At 33.4% G+C, this 24,285-nt stretch overlaps 4 protein-coding genes and 2 pseudogenes across 10 annotated transcripts; 3 read left to right on the forward strand and 3 right to left on the reverse strand.

Moving 5' to 3' along the window:
• Positions 1-591: 591 nt before the first annotated feature.
• LOC111296767 (uncharacterized protein At2g39920-like) lies at positions 592-3,909 on the forward strand. Of its 5 annotated transcripts, none has more exons than XM_089740626.1 (5): positions 592-720; positions 1,439-1,587; positions 1,956-2,409; positions 2,982-3,191; positions 3,419-3,909. In XM_089740626.1, the coding sequence occupies exons 2-5, from the start codon at positions 1,515-1,517 to the stop codon at positions 3,627-3,629; spliced, it is 948 nt and encodes a 315-aa protein (XP_089596752.1). In that variant the 5' UTR covers positions 592-720; positions 1,439-1,514; the 3' UTR covers positions 3,630-3,909. The 5 variants fall into 5 exon arrangements, with proteins under 5 accessions (XP_089596752.1, XP_022746942.2, XP_022746943.2 ...); XM_022891207.2 differs by having other exon boundaries at positions 676-801; XM_022891208.2 differs by having other exon boundaries at positions 676-801; positions 1,962-2,409.
• An 899-nt stretch (positions 3,910-4,808) lies between these two features.
• LOC111297565 (glucan endo-1,3-beta-glucosidase 2-like) lies at positions 4,809-6,462 on the reverse strand (annotated as a pseudogene).
• A 755-nt stretch (positions 6,463-7,217) lies between these two features.
• On the forward strand, positions 7,218-9,895 carry LOC111296864 (LIM domain-containing protein WLIM2b-like; annotated as a pseudogene). Its single transcript, XR_016325915.1, has 6 exons — positions 7,218-7,377; positions 7,620-7,849; positions 8,171-8,270; positions 8,367-8,405; positions 8,521-8,606; positions 9,437-9,895. The product of XR_016325915.1 is annotated as an LIM domain-containing protein WLIM2b-like (transcript).
• Positions 9,896-11,193: 1,298 nt separating this feature from the next.
• LOC111296860 (ARM repeat superfamily protein) lies at positions 11,194-15,023 on the forward strand. 2 transcript variants are annotated; one of them, XM_089740628.1, is made up of 8 exons: positions 11,194-11,370; positions 11,464-11,908; positions 12,003-12,089; positions 12,443-12,627; positions 13,426-13,621; positions 13,740-13,804; positions 14,525-14,626; positions 14,713-15,023. In XM_089740628.1, exons 1-8 carry the CDS (start codon positions 11,330-11,332, stop codon positions 14,873-14,875), a joined length of 1,284 nt encoding a protein of 427 aa, XP_089596754.1. In that variant the 5' UTR covers positions 11,194-11,329; the 3' UTR covers positions 14,876-15,023. The 2 variants fall into 2 exon arrangements, with proteins under 2 accessions (XP_089596754.1, XP_022747070.2); XM_022891335.2 differs by having other exon boundaries at positions 11,206-11,370; positions 12,437-12,627.
• A 163-nt stretch (positions 15,024-15,186) lies between these two features.
• On the reverse strand, positions 15,187-18,785 carry LOC111296862 (putative sugar phosphate/phosphate translocator At3g11320). Its single transcript, XM_022891337.2, has 4 exons — positions 18,023-18,785; positions 16,761-16,864; positions 16,416-16,644; positions 15,187-15,715 (listed from the first exon to the last, which is right to left on the reverse strand). Exons 1-4 carry the CDS (start codon positions 18,461-18,463, stop codon positions 15,569-15,571), a joined length of 921 nt encoding a protein of 306 aa, XP_022747072.2. The 5' UTR covers positions 18,464-18,785; the 3' UTR covers positions 15,187-15,568.
• Positions 18,786-21,005: 2,220 nt separating this feature from the next.
• Positions 21,006-23,005, reverse strand: LOC111296863 (large ribosomal subunit protein eL33w). Its single transcript, XM_022891338.2, has 5 exons — positions 22,910-23,005; positions 22,749-22,784; positions 22,018-22,246; positions 21,891-21,933; positions 21,006-21,208 (listed from the first exon to the last, which is right to left on the reverse strand). Exons 1-4 carry the CDS (start codon positions 22,939-22,941, stop codon positions 21,892-21,894), a joined length of 339 nt encoding a protein of 112 aa, XP_022747073.1. The 5' UTR covers positions 22,942-23,005; the 3' UTR covers positions 21,006-21,208; position 21,891.
• Positions 23,006-24,285: the final 1,280 nt, after the last annotated feature.

Below are 24,285 nucleotides of genomic sequence, written 5' to 3' on the forward strand. Positions count from 1 at the left end.
GATAATTTTATATATTTTTAATTTTATATACAAATTTTATAATATTTCAATTAAAATTTTTATTAATTAAGTTAATTTGATTTTTAAACCAAATTAATTAAAAATAAAAAAAAAATTTAAAAAATTTTTAATAATTAATCAAAATTAATTCAATAACTAATTAATTAATCAAATTAAATTAATTCAATCAATTAATTCAATTAAAATCGAATCACGTGCACCCTTTTTTTTATACTTGTTAAGTGCTAACTACCATTTTTGTATTATCGACTTTATCATTCAATCTTTACCGTGATACAAAAACGGAGAGATCAGATAAAGTTGAGTTTGAAACGTTTATCGGATAGATTCATCACCAGGTGTACCCCTAGAATTTCATTTACACATCAGCCAGGCAAACCGGACAGAATCATTTGACTACCGAATCTACCAAATCCAAAAAAAGGACGACGGCATTAAATGTCTTCTGTTTCAACATTATTGGTGCAGTCTGCAATGATTGAACACTTGATGATTGAGATGGTGGACCCAAAGAATTATCTTAGTATATACATGAAATAATAAAAAAAAAAAAAAACTACCGATTCTAAAGTAAAGGACTGGACAACTGTCACATGGTAAAGTCATCATTGTCCTCGGCAAGAAGGCGTTGGCAATCATCAACACAGTTCAAAGAAGGAAGTTTCCACACGAAAAAGACAGTTTTGATCAGTTCTAAAGGTTTAGTTTAGTTAATGTTTTATTTTCTTATCTTCTGCTCTCTTCCCTCCGTTTTCTCACTTCTTCAAATGCCTCTTTCAGGTTCTCTCTCTCTCTCTCTCTGTTTGTCTTGTTTTAAGGTTGTTTGAGATAATGAAAAACATCAGTTATTGCATTAAATAATTACATCAGAAGTGATTTGATTGAATTCTGTTTTTGTTTCGTGGCTTGTGGTGCTTAAGTTATGAAGTTGCTTCATTTTTTTAATTGTTTTTTTTTTTCTTTTTACCAAGCTGCTATGTTAAGCATTGAGTTGGTCAGCAAAATTTGGACTGTTTTTGATTATATATAGTAAGTTAAAGATCTGTGGATCCTTTTCATCCTTTTAAGATATTCTTAACAAAAATGGAGTATTAGTTTGATTCCTCAGTCTTTTGGCTCTGCCTTAAAAAGAGATGGATCTTGGTTTACAGTATATATAGTTTTCTAAAACTTCTCTGAATTCTAATTTATGAAAGATGAGGAGCTTTTAAATAATACCTTTTTTTTTTTTTTAGCTTTTTCTTTTCTCTCCTTATGTGGCTAAAAATGTGGGCAAGTTGAGATGGGCTACTGGTAGTTCATTCCAAGATAGATGAAGCTGCTTGCAAGTTTTCGCTTTATTTGGGATTTTGTCATTGCCACCATATAGCTAATGGGGAGGATTTATATATCAGTTGGTTGTTATTTGTTGTTGCAGTTGACCCTTCTATGATTTGGAAGGGATCTGGATCTGAAGATACTTGCAGCCTGCTATCTGGCTAGATTGAATCACAATGTCAGCTTATAATGGCCACCAAATGGAGCGGGAATTCTCTGCTCAGAGTCTCCTAAGTAGGGGAGATACTGGTATGTATGCAGTTCTTGATTTGATTTTGCTTTCCTTTTAGATTTCAAGAGTTGTTTTGATTCACATATTAGAATACGCTTTCCTGAGAGGCAAATATGATTGATGATGATGATGTTACTTTAAATCTGGAATGGATTATAACCATTTGGCATGCCTGGACTGAATCGGATTATATCATGGTTGAATTTGTCATCTAAAATCCTGCTGTCAAGTTGCTAATTTCTCCGAAGATCGAAACAGTTTGTGGAAAATATCTATTATGAAACACTATTTTAATAAGTGCCAGTGGATGTTTCTTTCTGTGATTGCTACTGCAAAACCTTTTCGTGTCTGACATATACATATTAATCTTGGTTGTTCTGCTTAGGAACAGAGATGGGAAGCCGCTATGTGGTTGAGTCTGGATTCTACATTACATCTTTTGCCGTAACAATCTTCATTGCTGCTCTTGTAACTGTTGGGGTTCTATTGGTAACTTTGCTAGTCACATTAGCAGTAATGTGGCAATCCTGTGAAAGTCGGAGCAAGGGAGTTGTGGAGATCGACAAAGCAAGTGATAGTTACCATTATTGCAAGATTTTTGAGCTGCATGGGCAGCTTAACGGCTTGGAAGCAACTGAGGTTCCTCCAGTCTGCAGGAGTCTTGTCATTCAATACATCAAAGGAGGAGAATATGCACAAGATTTAAATATCACAATGTGGATGATTGAAAGTTTTTTTGATACTGTTTCACCATCACATGATCATCTGGATGTGGTGTTAATGGACGTAGATGACATCCTTGCTTCAGATCCTTGCTACTCCAATCAATTAATGCCACAGTAATCCCCTCAGTGTTTTACACATTTTTTGCATTTGCTTAAAATCTCCTCTTTCATCCATGTTTTTTTTTTTTGTTATGTATTGGCTGAAATCCATTAACCTGCAGTTCGTTACCACAAGATTTTCCCCACTTTTTTTCTTTGATTTTTTTGGTACAAAAGAGGTCACTGCTTGAGAATAAGAAAATGGGTTGTAGATGCTGAAATTTGAACCCAGACCTGCTGGATGCCATAACTGTATGAACCAACTGAACTAAGCTCCAGGTTCTTTCTTCTTTGATTTTTGGCCCCTCGAATGCTTGTTAATTTGCGGTTTCCTTTTCTTGAAAGCTCTTCAGTTTTCATATGTTAATTTTTAGAATTTGAAGTCTGGAAAAGGATCTTTGTTTCATAAACCATCTCTATAGGGGGCTAAAAGACAAACAAATATTGAAGCAGCTAGTGGCAGCTTGAACCTTTGAAAAAGGACCTTGATGTTTTTCACTATTGATTTTGCCTTTCAATTTTGCTGTTAATAAAACTATTTATAGGTTATACACTACTTAACAGGATAAAATCCTGTTTTGGCTCAGGTTCAACCAATATGTCTGTGGCAAACCTATTGATTGCATTGAACGTGCAACCTGTCTGAAGCACCTGCTTATTCTGGAATTGTACAAAAAACTTCAGTCCAGAGGATGGCCTTTGATTCTGCTATCAAGGAAGCCTGAGAAACAGCAAAATGTCACTATTGAAAACCTTAATTCTTTAGGATATAATGGTTGGTCTTCTCTGATTATGAGGTATTGTTGGTACTCTTTTCTTTTCAATTTCTTTGAGAAAATCAATGTTCTGCTTGATCTATAGATACTGATGGTTGTTTTTATGGGGGTAAATCCTTATTTTTCTTGATGGGATTATGCTTACTTCATTTGAAAGCATAACAGTATCACTATATCAGCTTTGATTTGTATTTCTTCAGTGCCTATGTCCAATGCAGACGGTTAAAATTTCCAGGAAACTCTTGCAGGTTGGACAGCGAAATGGAAATGGATACACGCGAATACTTTTCTAGACGAAGAGCAGCAATGAAGAAGGAAAATATTGAAATAATCGGTGTGATTAGCAGCCAAATGGATGCTTTAACAGGCTCGTCTTTGGGAAGACGTGTTTTTAAGCTTCCAAACCCTCTATATTACAATTTTGAAAATCAAATTGAAAGCTGGAGACTTTCACACTAGATCTTGTGTCCACTTGGTTGTTCTTTGCATAGTGTTTCTCAAATTTTTTGGTCATCTGGAAACCTGGGGCTTGGCTGAATTTTCTTTCCAATATAATTCGAAATCCGGCAATATTCTTCAAACACCCCCCCCCCAACCTTTTTTTTTCTTTTTTTCTTGTATTTCTTTATCAGCTCACGTATCTAAGACCATTTCAGCTTATTTGAGTGCTTGATTGAGTGTAATTTTCATATGAAAAAATTACATCTTTTTTTTTTTAAACATTTAGCTGATTAGCCCACTTTGAATCTCTATTGGCTCCCAAACATTTGTGTAGTCTGATGATAGGATAAAAGATTGTAGATGATGTGATTTGAACCTCGAGTTTATAAAATGTTACCTTTAAAGAATGATTGTATGAATTGATTGAGTTAAATTCAGATGTATCCTTTTGCTCCAGTTGTATTTCTTAAAAAATTGCTTTGGACATGATAAACTTATGTTCTAAACTTTTCCCTGACCACTAGGAAAGGTTTCAATTCCAATTTTATGATCCATTCCATTGCCTGCATCCCTGGTAATTGGATTTTTCGGCATCTAATCCTTAGCCAGTGACACTCTTGCATAAGCAATTTTCCACCTCCGCAAATTCTTGAACCACTTTGATCAATAAGCTCAAATCATTTTATTTAGATAACTATATAAAATGGCATTGGGCGCATGACTCTCTGAGTTTCCATGCTTCTGATTTTCATTTCTCAAGTACAGCAACTTGTATAATATCTGCAGACCAAGAGAGCTGCATTTAAGATTCTTCAGATGGCTAAGAACTCGAAGAAGATGAATTGATAATATTGCTCTTTACCTCCACATTGGCAAAGCCTGAAATATGAACAGTATGGGAACCTATAGCAGGCCATCAGGAGGTTTTTTTTTTTTTTTGGGTCTTGAGACCCAAATGCTGAATCCATTTGGCACAGCTTTAAAACATGGATCAGTTGTTCATTAACCCCCAAAAACTAAACATATGCAACAAACATTCCCCAATTCCCAGCCAAAATCTGGGCCATCAACTTTATCTAAGCTATGGATCCCATTGAAACTTTCAATTAGTTACATAAACCTTGCCTGACGAGTCAAATTACATTTCTTAGCGTCCACAAAAGGGCTAAAACTTAGCCTATGGAAGTATTTCTGTCCAGCCACCATTTTTTAGCAACTTCGTTTCAACAATTAGCATCGTCATGGCCAGTGAGAATGACAAATAAGAAATGACCCATTGTACAACACAGGCAAAGCTGAAACAATATAAATTTACCAGTAATATGAAGATCAAAACCAGAATCTCATTAGAGAGTCTCATTAATCAGAACTTTACATCCAAGTACATCATCAGGTTCATGATAGACATCCCTAACTAGTCATATCCACTAAATTGCTAAAAGATTTAGCCCCTAAAACTCTGCAGAAATGTACATCAGTGCCTTGTCTTCATCAAAAGGAGCCCCAGAAAAACCATAGAAACATCAACCTCTAAGCTAAATGCCACTATCATCTCTTCAACAAAACAAACAGACAAAACCAGCTACAATCTTCAAGAATCTTCAACAGCCACCCCCTAATCTCCAAGAAACAGTCAAAATTCAGCAAAATGCCACAGACACAGATTCACTAAAGTGATATACCACATGAGCACCAAGAAAATCGCCATCCACCCAGAATTCTTAGACCCACCGGAAAACTCCACATTATATTTCCTGATCATGTTCTCAGATAAAATGCCCCATTTCCTCGATCTTTCCTTATCCCCTCCATCATGACCCATCAACTCATAAACATAAACCTGTGCCGCCCCTTCTATCTTCAATGGCGTCCCAACCCCTGACTTCAAATGCCTCATCAATCCTTTCAAATACATCTTCGCATAAACCCCATTTGCCTCAACTTCCCCAACTTCACCTCCACCGCTCGGTCACCCTGTTTCTGCCACGACCACTGGAATATTCCTGTGCCCCATTACCGCCATGGCTGTTATCACAGCATCCACCATCATGTCGAACAGGTTGAAATACCTAACCCCAGTGACCAAATCGTCTCGGAAGTTAAAAGGGTAGTCTTGGAATAAAGCGAACCCAACTGGGATTTCGCTGTTGAGGCGGAAAACATTGTAGGGATAGAGGTTGATCAAGAAAGTTGAATTTGTTTGTTCCAAGAATTGGATTAAGGGTTTTATGATGAGGTCGCCGGCGGGTTGTTGGAACTCGGCCGAGGAAGGCGGGAAAGCGGTGGTGATTGCGGAGAAGAAAGAGAAAGTAGTTGAGATTGGGATTTTATCGATGCCCAGTTCTTGCAGTGCCAGTTGGAGGTTTCTCATTGCCGCAAGCAGGAAAGGGGATCAGTCTTCTTGGGCGGCGGAGTCAAGTACGGGGTTGCCTACAGAGACGAGGGCTAAATTGGAACGAGGGTAACAGGGGAGGACATGGCTGTGGAGCCAATGGAGAGTAGGGGAACGGTTGGAGGCGAGAGCTGGGAGGAGAGGGTTTGGGATGGAGAGGAAAAGGGAGGTGTTGGTGAATGCAAAGGCTTTTATGAGAAATGGGTCAGCGTCTGATCTTGAGGGAGGCGATGGTGGTTGAAATCCTGACGGGTGGTGGGGGGACGGTGGTTGTGGTAGTGGCGGAAGGGCAGTTGTCGGTGACTCCGATGGAAGGGAGGGAGGAAATGAAGTGGACGAAGGAAAGGAAGAGGGAAAAGAAGAGAAAGAAAGGCATTTCCTTGGTGATGAAAATGAAGTGAAAAAGCAGCTTGTTAAGAAGAGACAGTTAGGGAGATATTTTGGGCGGGAAAGTTTAGTTACAGTGGGCGGCAGGACGAGAAAATTTGAGAAAATTAAAAAATTAATTTAAAATTAAATTATTTGAATTGATTTGAATCTGTTTTTTTAGTCGATTTGTTAAATATATATTAAGTTTGAATAAAATTTTAAATTGAAATATAAAAATTTTTTAAAATAGAATAATAGAATTATATATTTTTATTAAGTTTTGTATATATTTTAAATTTTTATAAAATAAAAATTATTATTTTGTATATAAATTTATTTAAATATATTAAAATTTTTATTAAAATAATATTTAAAAAAATTAAATTTAAAAATCAATAAATCTCAGATTAAATTAATTTAAAAAATAAATTTATTCAAATTTAAATTAAATTTTAAAATTTCTTAATATTATTCATTATTTTTAAAAAATTAATCGAAATTGTTATCACCCACAGCGGTGGGGATTGTAAGCCAAGGGTTCAAATTTAGTTTTCATCAGAGCCGTACGTTAGAGTTAACATGAAGTGATTGCTGTACTTGGATTCGGATCTAAACTGGAAACTATTGGGCCCCGCCTAGTTGGGACAGGGTCGAATAAAATATGGATCATCGTGAGAAAAAAAGCAAGAAAAAAAATCCCTGATAAGACAGCATTCAGTTAAAAGTAACGTAAAGCTAAAAAAATGTGATTGTGTCTGAAAACCAAGAAGGGTCAACGTTGTCAATTTAATCTCAAACAGCAAAGGCCACCATAGCCGAGTTGGTTGAAACAAGACAAGGTAAAGCCCAACCTGTTCCATGACAAGCAAAACATAACAGATATTTTTTTTTCTTTCTTTAAATCCCAATAGTTTCTCATTATCTCTCTTTCACCAATCATCATCATCGTCCACTTGAACAGCACCTGTTCGCTCAAGAAGATCCAGGATTTCTTCTTCTATCAAGGTACACTTTTTTTTTTTTTAATTTGCACTATCTTTTTGGTTACAAGTTTTTGGAATTCCATCAGCTAACTGGGTTTTGCAGGGATATTTGTTTTGTTATGATTCTACGGATTGGAATTTACGTCTCTTTAATGATGAATAAGCTGATTCGAAGTTCTAAATTTTATAGCTAATTTTGTTGAATTGAACATAATCTGATGCTGAATTGTGTCTTTGATTGTCTGTTTTAAAATCTTTGAGCAGTTAATATTGGCAAATATAGAAGAGGAAATTGAATTAAGGCCGATCTGTGGAATTAGATAAAGAACAGTAGGGTTAGGTCTAAAGCAGATACGAGCCATGTCTTTTATTGGTACTCAGCAGAAATGCAAGGCTTGCGACAAGACTGTTTATCCAGTGGAACTTTTGTCAGCAGAGGGGTTCCTTACCATAAGTCTTGCTTCAAGTGCAGTCATTGCAAAGGGACACTGAAGGTAATGTTTTTGATTGCTTTCGATCATTTTCTGCTCATTCATTCATATTGATGAAAGTATAGTTAACATGTTCGTTTTGTACATTGATGAAAATCTATTGCCATTTATTGCATTTTTTGCAAATGTTACTAAGCATTTTATTTTGCTCGCCGGTTAATTTAGTAGCTCTTAAGAATGCATAATCAAACCACGTACTAAGGGAGTATTGTTCTAGGCTCTGTGAGCATGAGTTGGTCACATGATAGATTATGTTGGCCAACTTCTTTGGTTTGTGTAATGGTGCTTCTGGTCCTAATTTAGCGGTAAGTTACATATTTCCAGTTGGGTAATTACTCCTCGATGGAAGGTATCCTTTATTGCAAGCCTCATTTTGAGCAACTCTTCAAGGAGACGGGTAACTTCAACAAGAACTTTCAGTCACGTAAGCCTTTAGCTCTTGCTGGATGAAATCCTTTATATGATTTGTTGATAGTTTTGTTTTGTCGGTTTAATTTGCCATTAATTTTATTGTCAGCAGCTGCAAAGTCAGCTGAGAAATTGACTCCTGAACTGGAAAATCTCCCCTGCAACACTGCATGTTTTTGATTAAGCGGAAAATTTCATTACAAGGTATGTTATAGTTTACTGGATGTTCTTGCTAATTTCCAATAGCTTGTATTGATTTCAGACACGATCACCTAGCAAAGCTGCTAGCATGTTTTCAGGGACACTAGAAAAATGTGCTACTTGTGGCAAAACTGCTTATCTGCTCGAGAAGGTAGAATTCAAAGATCCCAATAAGTCATTGTGTTAAAAATGCACTTTTTGTCTGCAATTGCAAGACTTCGATTTCTGCTGCACGTCCCCGTTCTTTTCACCCTCATTCCTTTGAACTTTCAGTCCTTACACCTGGCATTTTCATCTGAATCTTTATGAGGTTTACTCCCAATGAAAAACGTTCTGTTTCACTTATGTATGTTTAGGTGATTGTGGAGCATCCATGTTTGTCTGTTCCTTCTTTGAAGGGAGCAAGATTCAAGTTCTTGAACTGATGAAATCAGGCATGGGGTAAAGCCTGTAATATTTTCTTTACATATACAGAATTGGCTCGGCTAGGTTTCCCTTCTACATTATGCTTTACCATAGTGCATTTAGGTTCATATTGTCACATAAAAGGGTCACCATTCGCAAATGAGACGTATAAGTAGATTTAGAGTTGTGCAAGTTCCATTTGAAATAATCCATTGCTCTCATAAGATGTGAGCGATGTTGTCAAGTTAGAAGTGATTCTTTGCTCCTTTAACCATTCCAACCCATGTGGAGCTTGAGAACATTTTGATTGGTTTGCATTTGAGCTAGACAAAGGACTTCTCTTGTTGGAGTCGATGTCTATCAAGACTCTCGAGCATTGTACGAATTGAAGTATGGTTTCAAGAGGTCAAACTGTTGAGATTTCTTACCACTGATACATGCTTTTGCAACTATATCTGCTTATAACATGATTGAAATGCTTAAAAATGCACAAGATATATTTATTTTGCTTCGAAACTGAGTCAGGTTTCAACGTGTTGACCTAAAATGTGGCATCTTTGTGCCAAATTTGGACAGGTAACAGTGGAAGGACAGTCTTACCACAAGTCATGTTTCAAGTGCTCTCATGGTGGCTGCCCTATAAGTCCATCAAACTATGCAGCCCTTGAGGGCATTTTGTATTGCAAACATCACTTCTCCCAGCTTTTCCAGGAGAAAGGAAGCTACAATCATCTTATCAAGTCTGCATCAATTAAGCGCGTGGCTGCCTCCATACCAGAAGCTTGAACTGTATTGTTTGTATCATTTTCATGTTTTTCCTTCTTTTCTCATGCTTGCTGGTGCGTTTTCTTATTGATCCCTCTGATTTATGTTCACGGGAAACCGAGAAAAAACTCGGGGTTCCTCCTCTCTGTTTCACTTTCCCTTGGTCATCTGCGTTCATGTTATGGTAAATGTTTAATTGAAATGTGCATTCCCCGAGTTGTAAAACGACCTTTGCTGAAACTATGTGTAGAAGAAGTGGATGTTTTGCCCTGTTTTTGTTTTGCAGGTAAATTTATGAAGTTTCCCTCATTTGCAAAAGAAATTGTCATGTAAAAATGTGGAAGGACGTCAATTTTATCCAATGGGAATATGACTTTTTAGCCGAATGGGATAGAAATGGCTATTACATTGTGCATGAGAATTTAGATGGGAATTATTTTAAATTTTTTTGTTGAGGATGGGAGGGGAAATGGTGATGTAACATCTATCCTATAACTGTATTTAGAGGTGTAATCACTCGAATTTAAACTAACACAGTATTAAGCTTAAATTCAAGTGTTTGAATTTGATTGGGTTTATTTTTTTAGTTCGAATTCGATTCGATATAGAAATTAAGTTATTCGAGCTTACTCAATTATATTTAACTAACATGTAAAATAAACTTGATTTTTATATTTAACAAAAACTAAATTATTTGTGTTCGAGTTTAAGCTTGAGTTTGAGATATTTTATTAATTAAAATATATTAAAATGTAAAAATTCGATTAAATTCATGAGCTATTCAAGTCAAATATAAAAATTTTGAATTTGGTTCAATTGATAAATCTACCTACTCGAGCTCTATTTTGATTCGATAATAATCGAACTGAATTCGAATTTTATTCAAATCGAATTTAAACAACTTACAAGTATTAATATATCATTTATTCTTTTACCTATAGCTATACTTTACATGTATTTTATATTATTTAATAAATAAGTTTTTTATTAAATAATATAGATTATTATTTTAGATTAATTAAAGTTAATATATTTTTATTTAAAATATATATATTAAATATTTTTTAAAAAATTATTTAAATATATAAAATTAAAAATTAAAAAAAAAAAATTTTGTTATTTTTTTCTAAAAAGGTCATTGTATAGAAATTACTCATATTTATTAAATAATAACAGGAATTGGGATGAAAAATTGGAGATAAGAATGGAGATAGATTTAAAATATTTATTAAATACAAATATGAGTATCAAATAAAAATAGTTTATCTGTTTTATATTTTGTCTACTGATATTTTTAAAAATGTATTCAAAATGACCCTTATTATAGATTTACAAAGGACTGAGGAATTGTATTTTTCTCTGTCAATCTATTACCCTTCAAGTTTGAATCTAAGATTTTACGTAAATAAAATATTAAAATTTCACATTAAAGGTTTTCAATTTCAATGTAGGAACAATAATTTAAAAAAAAAAAGGGATGGACTATGAAATATTGATTCAGGTCCAAGTAAGAATTACAAGGGCTAAAATTGGATACAATTGGGCCATGAAGTCCAAATCCACCCATGGGAATGAGGGAAAGTTACCTGTAGGAGTAATACGGTGTCGTATTTTTCTTCATTAAAACGCACTCCGTTACGTGTTTCGTCGTGCCACTAAGACAAACTCGATTCGGGAGCGAACTCGGGTTCAACTGAGTCACAAATGTCGAACTCACTCTCCGACATCCATAGCCATCTCTCTCAGTAAGCTCTCTCTCTCTCTCTCTCTCTCTCTCTCTCTCTCATTTAATCTAAAGTTTTTTCTGTTTATTCTTTTTAATTTTCCTTTTTTGTCAGATTAACGAAGCCAATCCTCGACTCGCTCTCGAAAACGCCATATACTCCTCAAGAAACCACAAAGATCTCCACAAAATCAACGCTCGAATCTCTCCTCTCAACAAAACCATCAGTCAAAGACTTCTCCTTATCTTGCGCATTACTCTCCTCTTCTAGCTCCTCAACTCACGAGCTTCTCACCTGGATCCCCGGCCACCTCTCCACCGCCGCCGAAACAGCCTTTTCCGACCTCTCGAAAGCTTACAACGACGCCCTTCCAGGCGACGAGAAGAGAAATTTGGTGGCGGGATTGATGCCGGAAATCGTGCCGCTTTTGAAGGAGAAGATTAAGGAGAGCTCCATTGACAAGAGTGATGAAAACAATGAAGCTTTTGCCGCGTCGGCTAGGGTTCCCGTAGGGTTCGCCATTTTGGCTGCTTATCAATTTAGATGGTTCATTTCTCAGGTATTTTTTAAAAATTAAAATTAATTTTCTCAGAAATACTTTCTTTTTTTTTTAATTTATTTTAACGTTTAAAATCTTTTTTTTTTTTTTGCAGGTTGAGTGTCCAGATTTGGGTAAAATAGTAAATTTGGTTATTCCTTGTGCATTAACATGTCTTGATCACTGGTCACCGGAGGTGAAAGTAAGTAACTCTGTAATTTGAAGATTTTGTTAGACCTAGGGATTCGTGTATTCATATTGTGTAAATATTAAAATTCATGTATTTGTATCATATTTTATATGAAAATTATATGTTATAATTCATGTCGACATAAAAACATAAAATACATTTTCTTTGGGTTTGTTAAACTCGTATATAGTTATTACTAAAATTTTAAGCCATGTCACCTTCATGTTCTATTTTGTATCGTGTTTGTGTTGTGTCAACGTGTCGTGTTTTAGATTGCCAAGTCTAGATTGTGTAATTAGTGATTCTTTAGTTTAAAAATTGGGGTGATTTTCTTAAATTTTTGCATTGATTATTTTTAGGGGCAGGGGATGATTAGTTTTATACACATAGCAACAAATGTGAAAGCAGTGGAGCTTGATTTGTATGGAGATGTGATTCTTGATGCTTGCTGCCAGAACATTGCTTCTGATGATGAGATATGGCAGTATGTCATGGAGATGTCGGTGCTACTCGTTACTTGCATTCAAAGAGACAATCCCCGTAGCTCGTGGTATGCTTGTTGTCTTCATATCTTCGGCATCTTAATTGTGTTGTTGATTATGTTTAGATTGCTAAGCAACAGTGCATAGTTATGTCTTGGTAGGCTCATTAGGGAGAAAAACTTATGATGTTCTATCGATAGATTAATTGGATTGCAAAAGCGACTTTAGGTTCAGGGCATGAGGCTTTATGCTTGGTCTTAGTTATGAATTTCATTGCGGAAGGTTGAATGGTGTTTTGTTAGTTGGTATGGAAATGTGATTCTTGATGCTTGCTGCCAGAACATTGCTTCTATTGGTGAGATATGGCAGTATGTCGTGGAGATGTCGGTGCTATTTGTTACTTGCATTCAAAGAGATAATCCCCATAGCTCATGGTATACTTTGTTTCTTCGTATCTTCAGCATCTTAATTGTGTTTGTTGATTATGTTTACATTACTAAACAATAGTGCATAATCATGTCGTAGTAGGTCCATTAGGGGGAAAATTTTATGTTCTATCAATAGATCAATTGGATTGCAAAAGGGACTTTAGCATCAGAGCATGAGGTTATATGCTTGGTCTTAGTTATGAATTTCATTGCTGAAGGTTCGGTGGTGTTTTGATCAATTCTGACCTTTTTTGCTATGCTGATATCCGGATTGGTAGCGTATTGTGTTGCATTCTTGCTTAGTAATTTATATCTTGTTACATTCTGTTGGTTTCGATAGTTGTTTCTTGATACACGTAAGAGGCTTTAATTTGTTCCTACTTCGTACTTTTGTTGCAGTCATAGGCAGTTCTTTCATTATCATTTGCTTTTTATTAGGTTTGAGAAGATTCTAAATGAGATGTTGAGCCATTTGGAGCGACAACCAAGGAATAAGGAGAGACGTATTGCATGGCTTAAATTTATTGAGCCAGTCTTCAATGCTATTGGCCTTTTGTTATTAGCTCATTTTAGGCGTATTTTCCCACTTTTCTTCCAATGGATGCATGTTGATGATGATGAAACAGTTCTGCTGGTAAGATTATTGTGTCTTCTTGCTCAGCAAGTTTCAGTTTAACTACTGATTCAAATTAAAAAACAATTACTAGGTGTTGGCGTTTTAGGCAGAATTTAAACATTTCAATGTTCTGCAGCTTCTCAAACGGGTTCAAACAGTTGTTAGGTTAACATGGGTACGGAACACACCATATGTCGGAAGGTAAACTAAGTAACTGTGCTTCTGCATTACATTTGATTTATAGTAAGGTGATTTTATAGTTCAATGGAAGAGAATATCTATTAATTCCGTCATTTTAAATGGCATTTAAACACTGAGCTTGTAATAACACAGTGCACAATGATTGTTGAAGTGATAAAAAAATGAAATAGGATGGAGATATTTTCTTAATGCTGTCTCATTTTAGGAAGTTCAATCATTTGAGGCTGCAAGCCTTGGAGCAATGGTAGGGTTGCTCCTTTGTGACCAGAAGGTCATAGGTTCAAGTCTTGAAAATAGCCTCTCTACAAAAAATACATAGAGAAGGCTGCGCACTATGGACCCTCCCCTCAACCCTCGCAAAGCGGGTAGCTTTGTGCACTGGGTTTTGCCCTTCAATTGTTTGAGGCTAATTTGTGAAAGATAAAATGTCCTTTAAGCCTTATGTGATCATTTGAAAATTTTCTTCTTTGAAGTTCCTTCTAGAGCCAACTTTAGTTGCTCTAAACTTATGGAGGGACATTTATTTCTTGTTCATTCGACTTCAAAACGTGTTATTGTCCTCTTCCTTCCACTTACTGTATGTTGCACACTTTTGAAGATTCCATAAATTTGCCATAGTGCGTATTAACTTAAAGTATTTACTTTGTGATTGAATCGACTTTAGTTCCCAGATTCCTTTCTCCATGGTCTTCAATCTTGTTTGCATCCCATTATGTTCAGATTGGTAGATGAACTTGTTGTATTATTCAAAGAAGCAGCATTGAGAAGAGCACGAGAAGATATTCGAACCGATATTCTTAATATACTAATCATGCTTCAGCGGTAAGGCTCATTACAAATCTGTCAAGCAGTTTCTAAACAATCTTTTATCCCTTTCCCTAATCTTTTTTTTTTCCCTGTAATCCCAGATGCAAAGGTCAACAGTTTGAAACAGCCTGGAACAAGTACAGGGATGATCCAAACTTGACCGCCCTAGCTCGCAGTCTATCAAGTGAACCAACTTTCAAAGCAGAGAGTGATTCTGCTGCAGGTGGCGCTACGACGGAGTTAGAGCCATTGACAGTTGAATGAGATAAGTTTTCCCATGTACATTCACTCTCATAATTTTAGTTTGGAAACAATGTTTGTGTAGTTCTGGATTTAGGACATGAAGATGTTAACAGGTCAATGATCAGTGATGACATGTTTGAAAGGATATGGAAATCATGGATTCTTATCATTCTCACGATGTTGCATAAATCCATCATGATGGGATGGTGATCATGAACATTGTCTGAAATAAAAAAAATGAAAAACATAAAAGGAAAAATCAAAGTTGTTGATCATACCATAATAAATCCATAATCACCAGCATACAGAAACAATATTAACACATTAAACGATAAAATGGTAAACTTGTGAGTCTTCTTTTCCTTTAATTAATCAATATCAGAAATGTTAATAACAGATTGACTGTGTAAAAGACCAATTCTACAACCTTTTCCTTAAAGAATAAAAAACATTAAATAATATTTCCTCTACAACCCCAAGCTGGGAATGATACCAATAAGGTATTTATTGGAGTTCTGTAATGCTGCAGCTGTTGCTTATACAAAAGAAGGGCTTCCAGGAAAAAAAAAATGAATCTAGGGTGCAAAATCCATGGCATCATATGCTACCACATGTCTGAAACTCGTCTCTTTGAACATTGTCGTTGTCCTGCAATAAAGGAAACAAAATATACAATGATCACACACATAATCTGTTCCTGGGAATGATGCCTCATCATTTGCTTCGTTTCTTAGCTTCACTGTAGAGTATAACCCCAAAGACTGTGAGTGTATAACCAAGCATTCCGGTGACGGAGACTGGATTTCTAAAAATTAAAATTGAAACCACCACAGCTACAGCTCCTTTCGCGTTTCCTAGAACCTGCAAGAAAAAACATCTCAGTATCTCAAAATGCTTAAATTGATGTCTGTTTGAATATCTGCATAATGATACAAACATATGGGGGTACCGTGTGCATAAGGAATGACGGTACAATGGTCATTCCAAGGGAAAGTTTATAAAGAACTTACACTCATAGTAACCAAACAAGTTTCTAAAAAGAATTAATGACACGAATAGTCTTTAATTATAATGAAATGTTCAATATGATATCTAATCATTAAAAATCTCTTATGTGATAAAAGTATAATGAATCTATCAACTAATGTGATACCCCTAACTTTGTTAACTCCAAATAATGACATATGAGTGACAAACAATCCTATATGTATCACATTAGTTAACAGATTTATAGTTCATGTGTGCAGATACTATATTGAATATTTTACTATTGTTTAGAGATCATCCGTGACATTATACTTTCTATAAACAACTAAAATGGGTAGAATTCATAATCATATGAGTTTGATGCAGTGAAACTCGGAATCACTTTATTGTTGGGTCTTTTTAGTAACTGTACTTATGTGACTTCACCGCATAAACAAAGTAAGCAATCCTTCCTCTTCACTTTTTTTTCTTTTAAAAAAAAGATACAACATAAATGTAGAAAATTCCTGAAAGCCAAAAATTTTTACGAAAAGAAGTTGAGAAAAGCCTGGAACAAGAATTGCACGTGCCATACCTGCAAAGTCAGGGGGCTGGTGTGTTTCGTGACCAAAAAGTTGGTCAAATTCACAAAATATGCCAGTGCTGAATTGAATAGTAGATACCAAATGATCTTGATGTCATCTCTGGCAAGGGCAAGGGTAATACCAACCACATTTTCTTCCATAATGAGTGTTGCAGGAAGTAGAAATACAACAGCAATCGGAGCCATGTAGAGAAGGAGGTTCATGGAATTCAGCTTCTCTCTAAAATAAAATTACAACAAAATTTCAGTATCCGTTTCTAGTCTCTGAACTCCATAAATATATAAAAATTATGCCATCAAACATATAGTAGAAGCAAAGGAATAAAAGTTCCTCACCCTTCAGAAGAAAGCAAAATTCCTTGTAAAACTGACTTGAGAGCTCTTGCAGCTGTAGCTGCAACGCATATGATAAAACCAAAGAGATGGAAACTTGGTTCACCCTGTGGCCATGTAAGAAACATGAAAAATAACAATCGGAAAGCAGATCAATTGAATGAAATAAAATAATGTGAATAACGCAGAACACAAATTTTGGATTTATAAAGATGAAACGATGAAATTTGAAGGTTTTCAAATCAAATAGTGTGGCAAAATTCCAGACCACACACTTCTAAATTCCACAACCAGAACACACGATATGAGAAATAGAGGGGAAGAGGAGAGAATCGAAGAGGAAAGAGAAAACACATAAGAGAAGCATTGATCAATCATAAAAAATAACAAGGTTTTCGTATAGGAGTTAATAATTTAATCATGCATTGCACCATTTGAAAACAAGAAAAAGGAAAGGATAATACACAAATTATGATCATTATTATTGAAAAAACCTCCAAATCATGCTAAAAAAATGGGGCATTCCCATTGATTCCAAATAACCAGATATCTAGTTTTAAATCTTGCAGTTCTTTTCCTTCCATTCCTTGTTTAAGCCACTGAATAGAGCTTAAAGCAAATATTTCGATTCATAATTCTAATGTCAACATACTGCAATCCTTCATCTATTAATGGATTCTTTAGGCTAAATGATGCTAATGAAATCCAAATTAGACATAGGAATCCACTTTACAACTAGACAATACTTTGAACCTCTCAGCTCATATCAAAATCATCATATTAGCCTAAATAATAAGGGGGAATTTGCATCAGATTCCCACATCATTTCCCTCTCAATTATCACTTAAAATCATATACAACCAACACAATTCAATATAATAAATCAAGTCCTTTCAACGATCCATTCAAATCCTCCACAAATACAAATACAAAAAAAAAAAAAAAGCTAATAATTCCATTATGCAATAAAAAATATAAAGCTTAACAAAATTAACAAATCAACACAATTTTGAACAAACTAAAGGAATCCAATTTCCAATTCCACTGAAATCCTCAATAAATCCCCTAAAAAAACTACCATTTCCATTAACAAACCAATACAAATTTCAACAAAACATAACAAAAAGGCTACCATTTTCATTAAACCCTCTATCATCACTTAAAATTATATCAGAAGAACAAAAACAAAGCCAAACCATTTTCAACAAAAAGCTAACAATTTGATTAACCAATACAAAATAAACAAAAAATAGTCAAATACATACCCCACTGGCAACGATAACCCCAGTCACAACAGGAACAAGGGTAAGATAAGTAAGCCAAGCCTCCCTCTTCAATGTCATCAAGTAAGCGAAAACAGCCGTAAAAAACGGCGTCGTAGCACCAATAGCCTGATTAAAACTAACCGGCAGGAACCTCAAAGAAATGTTCCCAAACACCACCGACACACAAAAGACCAAACTCAAAGCCGAGATCTTGAAAAACTGAACCCTGGATCGAATTGTCTGCATCGGAACCATCTTCATCCATGCAATTGCGATGTAGCTTAACAAAGAACAAGCTGTCATGTGACACATGGTTAAGAAGATTGGGTATTTGAAACCGTAATTGCTCAATAAATATTTGTTTAACAACAAGACACCAATGTTGGACGAGTACCAGGCTGTTACTAGCCCGATCGTGAACAATTTCGATTTGTTTTTCATGTTTTTACGGGGTTTTTAAGATCTGGGTACCTTTATTTTGATCGAAAAAGGCAAGCTTTGAAAAAAAGGAATGAAATTGAGATTATATGAAGGTGGATCTGAGTTGAGTTTGGGAAATCATGGGTTCGGAAAAAAAATGGTTCTTTGAGATGATTTGATGGAATTAGCTCCCATGGATCTGATTCAAGTTTCTCATTAGAAATTCAAGGAACCCAAAGAGAAGAAAAAATAGAAAATTGATATTAAAAAAGGAAAAAAAAAAGCTTTCGGGTTTTGAGGAAGACCAGAGGATATGAATGTGGCTGCCTCTGCAAATTTCTCTGAGAAAAGAACAGAGACAGACAAAAGGATTTTAAAGCACACGAATACGCGTTTGCGTTTTTGTTTTTTTACCAGTTATTATTATTATTTTTTTTATTTTATGGAAAGGCTATTAATTAAATTTGATTAATTATTTAAGGTTATTTTGTTTTAGTATTTTCAATTTAATATATAAATCGGAATGATAAATATATCCGAATGTGTTGGATTTCGATTTGAACCCAATTATATAAGATTTTTTTTTTTGAAAATAGAATTTCAGGTTGAAATTGAGTTTTAGGTGAATCCATTTTGATATATATATATATATACATAATTTTTTAATTTTATATTTTTAAATATGTATTATATTAATAAAATTATTATTTAATATTTTAATTTAGGATATTAATTTAATAAATATATTATATTTATGTATAATTAAAAAAATATTTTATAAATATTATATTAAATTAAAATTATTAAATTAATTATAATCTTATATATATGTTAATTAAATATAAAAATAATATTTTAATATAAGATCGATCAACAAATAAAAACTTGCCTCAACCCACTCCCTGGCCATCAGTAAATATAATTTCCCAATTCCATAACTTTTTTTTTTTTTTGAAAGTATCAATTCCATAGCTTAGACCATAGTCCCTGGAAAATGTCCTAAGGCTTTAAGAAGAGTATACTAGTAAAAAGGTTTAGTGCAAAAGTAGGTCCAAATGCAGCCTTTAATTTTTAATTAAATTCAAAGATTATGCGAATGTGGTCCCATGTGATGTGAATGCCCTTTTGCTACAAAATTGGATCATGCAAAGGAACAACCTTCTTTTGACCAAAACATCAATCGCCTACAATCCAACATATGCCTTAATCTCTTCATCAATTGAATCAAAAGTTTTTTTTTTTTTTTTTGTCAAATGAATATCAACTCAATAAGATTCATGCGCGTTATATTTTTTTCTTTCATATGAAGATTAAAAAGTTAAAAATATATTAAAAATTTTAAAAAGCTTTGGTTGTTGGCAATGTAAATGTCTAGGCTTGTTGACATGTGATTAAAAATCTTTCATTGTTCTTTGTTTCTTTTGGTTCATTCTTCTTCTTATTCCTCTCAAAATTAGGTTTTGACTAACAAAACCTTGGGATTTTAACTTTGTTTGCGATTGTGGTTCCGTTGAATGCGGGGCCGTGGAGTTCAAATTCGATCGAAAGTGAATATAAATTGTTATTTTTTTTATTGAATTTATTTGAAATTTAAATAAGTTTAAGTCAACAATAATAAACTTTTTTAAAAAAAATTTTAATGTACTTATTACAAATCTCGTATTATATGTTTAAAATTTTTTAAATTCGTAACTTTTAAGAATGATGTTAATCGAACTAATATAAACATGTATACTAAAAGAATTACAAGTTTCAATTATTTTTGAATAAAGTTTACAAATTTTTTTGAATTTATTCTTGCTTTCTGAAAAAGAAATTTACCTAATAATTTATCTCATTTTCACTTGGTTGATTAAAAAAGAAAAAGAGATAAAACCCTTCAAAGACCAGTTCACTTGGTGCCGTTACCTTTGAATATGTCTTTATTCAATTAATCAAGCCGGCTTATTGAGACTAAGTCGGATTGTTAATGCTTCACAACATGTTAATTTAGTTAGAAGTCAACTTCAAAAATTAAACTTGAACCTAATTCTAGATTTAGTTTAATGATTTACCCAAACTTTGATATTTAATTTATTTAGTTAATTTAAAAAATAACATTGAATAAATTTTAAAATTCAAATACTGTAATCTCTAAATCTACTTGAAGTCATAACCTGTTGCCATGACTTGAAACTCAAGCTCTTGCATGTTTTAACATAATTATTTTGATAATTCATGCATTTATATAGTATAAAATACTGATAATTCATATATTTATATCATATTTTATATAAAAATAATATATCGCACTTTAAATTAACACAAAAATATAAAATACAATTTTTTGATTTTGTTAAATCTATTTATGATTTCTGTTAAAATTTTAAATTGTATTATTTTTGTGTTTTTATCATTTTCGTTTTCATATGTAATCATGTGTTTTTATCGTTTTCGTTTTCATATGTAAATCTAATCATGTGTATCATGCCAAGGAAACTTGTTCACAATATGTATATCATGCAAGCTTGTGGATGCGATGAATCAAGTTGTCAAAGCTAACATATAACAATACATGCTCAAGTAGATCAACCTGGCTATTCAGTTCCATAAATGATTGATTACTCAAAACTTCAAAGTCAAGTAACAAAAGCGGAGTCTTGTTCAGCATCATAATGAAACAAAAAGACTGCTCCAAAACACATAACATTTTGACTAAGTTTATAAAAACAAAATGAAAAGGGAGTCACTCGACTTATCAATCAACTCCATCGAGCATCTAGACAACTGCAATGAAAGAAGTAGGAGAGGGTAAACAAGCATTAGTAGCTAAAATAGCAGAGCTCTAGGAAAAATTGTCCTAAGTCTGCAAAGGAAAATGTTCATAAATAGTTGTCAATGTTTTCACAAGCAGATTTCATTTGAAAATCACAGCTTAATATCACTATATTAGTAAGGCAAACAAAAGTTCATGGCCAAGTACAATAATCTGAATAAAGTACTAGGATAAAAGTGACAGAATGTCTCAACCATAGCAACAATCAAGATTGCAAAGACACAGCTACAACAGCAAAAATGTTAGTAGAGATGCATTATCAGATACATTTATGTACGGGTTTCATAATGAATAATCACAAATGGGCTGGAGTTGACGCAACAAGAAAACATGAATCATTATGGATGTTATCATTATAATATTTGCAGACAGGGGCACAGGGCTAGAAACAGACACAAAAACTAGAACCATCACCCTGACACACAAAAGGACCTAACAATGAATAAAGCAGGCAAATAACATGCAAATATTAACTTGTCCGTTAAGTAGCTAATCTTCAAACAGAACGTTAAATCATTAATCTGAACAAAGATTCCTCATACACAAGCAGAAAATTTTGAATCAACGAAAAATAGGTGGCAAACTCAAGAATCACAAAATAACTAAGGTCATATATTGGGAAGTCAAGATCACCTCATATATTGCTGGGGTACATGAAGACTCTGACTCTATCTCCCTGCAAAGGAAACAAAAGATACAAGTAAGATCAAAAGCACATTGTAAGGACACCCATTAAATAACAACAATATACCACACTTACCATAGATTTGGGGGGAAGGTTAGACTTAAACTTAGCACGAACGACACCACTGTTACCATGAGGTCTAGTAACTTTTCCCCAAATGCAGCGATAGTGTGAGCCATTCTTCTTCACCTTAGCCTTGTAAATATAAGCCATACGTTTGCCAGCATACCAAGCTACTTCCTCCTTGGTGTTAACTCCCTCGATCTGGATCAATGAAGTGTTTGGATACTGGTTTGACTTTGACCTAACACCCACCACCAAACAAATCATAAGCACCAATCCAAAAAAAAAAAAAAAAAAAACCAACTTCATAATCAATTTCGAGTTCTTCGATTCAGTTCAAAAAATATATACAAGATAACCCTAAACCCTCATTTTACTTTCAGAAGTAATTATTTTCTGCCCCTAAAGCAAAACCTAGAAATTCAATCACATCCTTTGTTCCCCAAACACTAATTTCCGTTCACAAAATGAAGTTACTAGCCTGTCCTATAGCCAACAAAAAACCCAACTTCTGCAAATAAATGCAACTTAATTCTTGTTTCCTTTGCTCATTTTCCCAACAAACAAAAATGAAACTTCAACTTTCTTTTCTTAACACATTAAATTAGCTAACTTTACTCATACATGAAACTAAAAATTCATTTTTTCTTCAAAATTTGTTCCTAATTCCCCAAAAAATTTACAGCTTAAAATCAAGAAAACAAAAATAAAATAAAGTAATAAAAAGGTTAAAGTTTTATTACCTCTTGTAACCCAAAATGGTTCCTCTTACATAGAGTCTGCAATAAAAAATTTAAAACAAGTGAAAAGAAAAAGAGTAAGTTAAATCTAAAAACTACATCCCATTTGTTAAAATGGGAATTTGAAAAAAAGTTAGTGCTTTGAAAGAAAAAGATCAAAAGACCTGACTCGCTCTCCTTGGCGTCCCTTTACCATTTTTTTTCCGATTTGGAAGCTGAAGCTTATTCCTTTCGATGCTGGTAACGGCGACTGCAAGAGAGACCTAAAAACCTAATTAGGGTTAAGGTTTGGGGAATTTATATGTAGAGTAGCTAAAGTTTATAGACGGTAAATCAGATGTATAAGCGTTTAGGGTCTAGGAAATTATGACATGGATTTGGGCCTTGTTCTTGTGCAGGCTTTATTTTAAACATTAAAAGGCCGAAAGGTAGAAAAATGTCTTGCAATTATTAAATTTTGATTAAAAAATCATGCCAAAAAAATGAAACTTAGATTAAAAAAATTAAGAAAATCTATTATGCTTTCTCGTTTGTAACTCATGCTGCCTTGTTTGTTTGTAATTTTCCTTTTTTATTTCAAAAATAAAATCCAAATATTTTTTTATTTTTCTTTTCTTTGAATGATTTTCCTTTTTTATTTTTAAATTTTATAAAACGTGATAATTTTTTATTATGTATCATAATTTTATTGGTATTTATTCCCACATCAACCAATGACTAATGGTTAGGAGTGAAAACAATTTGAATGAATTTGGTTTAATTTTTTTGAATAATATATAATATTATAAATTTTTAGAATTTGAATTCATTTTTTTTTTTAAATTAATTCGATCCAAATCAAATTTTATTAATTTTGTCTGATTCATTGGTTTTTAAATTTTATTTATATATATTATTTAATATATTTTTTAATATATTTAAATAGATTTGTATATAAAATAATTATTTTTATTTTATAAAAATTTAAAAAATATATAAAAACAAAAAAATATATAATTCGATTTTTTTTATTTTTTACATTCATATCCTAAATTTGATCTAAATTTAATATATACACATATTTAATATTTGAATTAGATTCAAACTAAATAAGAATTTAATATCTAAATTTAATCTGAATAAAAAAAAAAATTTTTAAAATTGATTCAAATTGAATCAAACACTACAATTTCAAATAAATTTTCAGGTTTGTCAAATTTTTTTCTCACCTCTTGTATTAATCCAAAAGACCAGAATGTCAGATGGAAGTGAATGTCCAATGTATGAGTCCAAAAGACCAAATCGCCTTGCATTGAAAAAACTTCTCACATCGAAAATTTTGGTTGTGTGCTTTGTGATTTAGATGGAGCTACGTGTTAACTCAAATCAATCAATTTTGAGTTAATAACATGTTTTGTCTCTGAAAATTTTAACAAAAAAAAAAGGATAAAAGTGACACAATGCATAGATCAAACAAGAATTTACCTTCTACCCATATTTGCCTTCAAAAATTTCAACACAAAAATTCAACCTTTTTCATCATAAAGGAATTACAGTAGGA

This window comes from Durio zibethinus, chromosome 12, assembly GCF_047325235.1.
Source record: "Durio zibethinus cultivar Kanyao isolate XHJ-2024 chromosome 12, ASM4732523v1, whole genome shotgun sequence".
Lineage (NCBI taxonomy): Eukaryota > Viridiplantae > Streptophyta > Magnoliopsida > Malvales > Malvaceae > Durio > Durio zibethinus.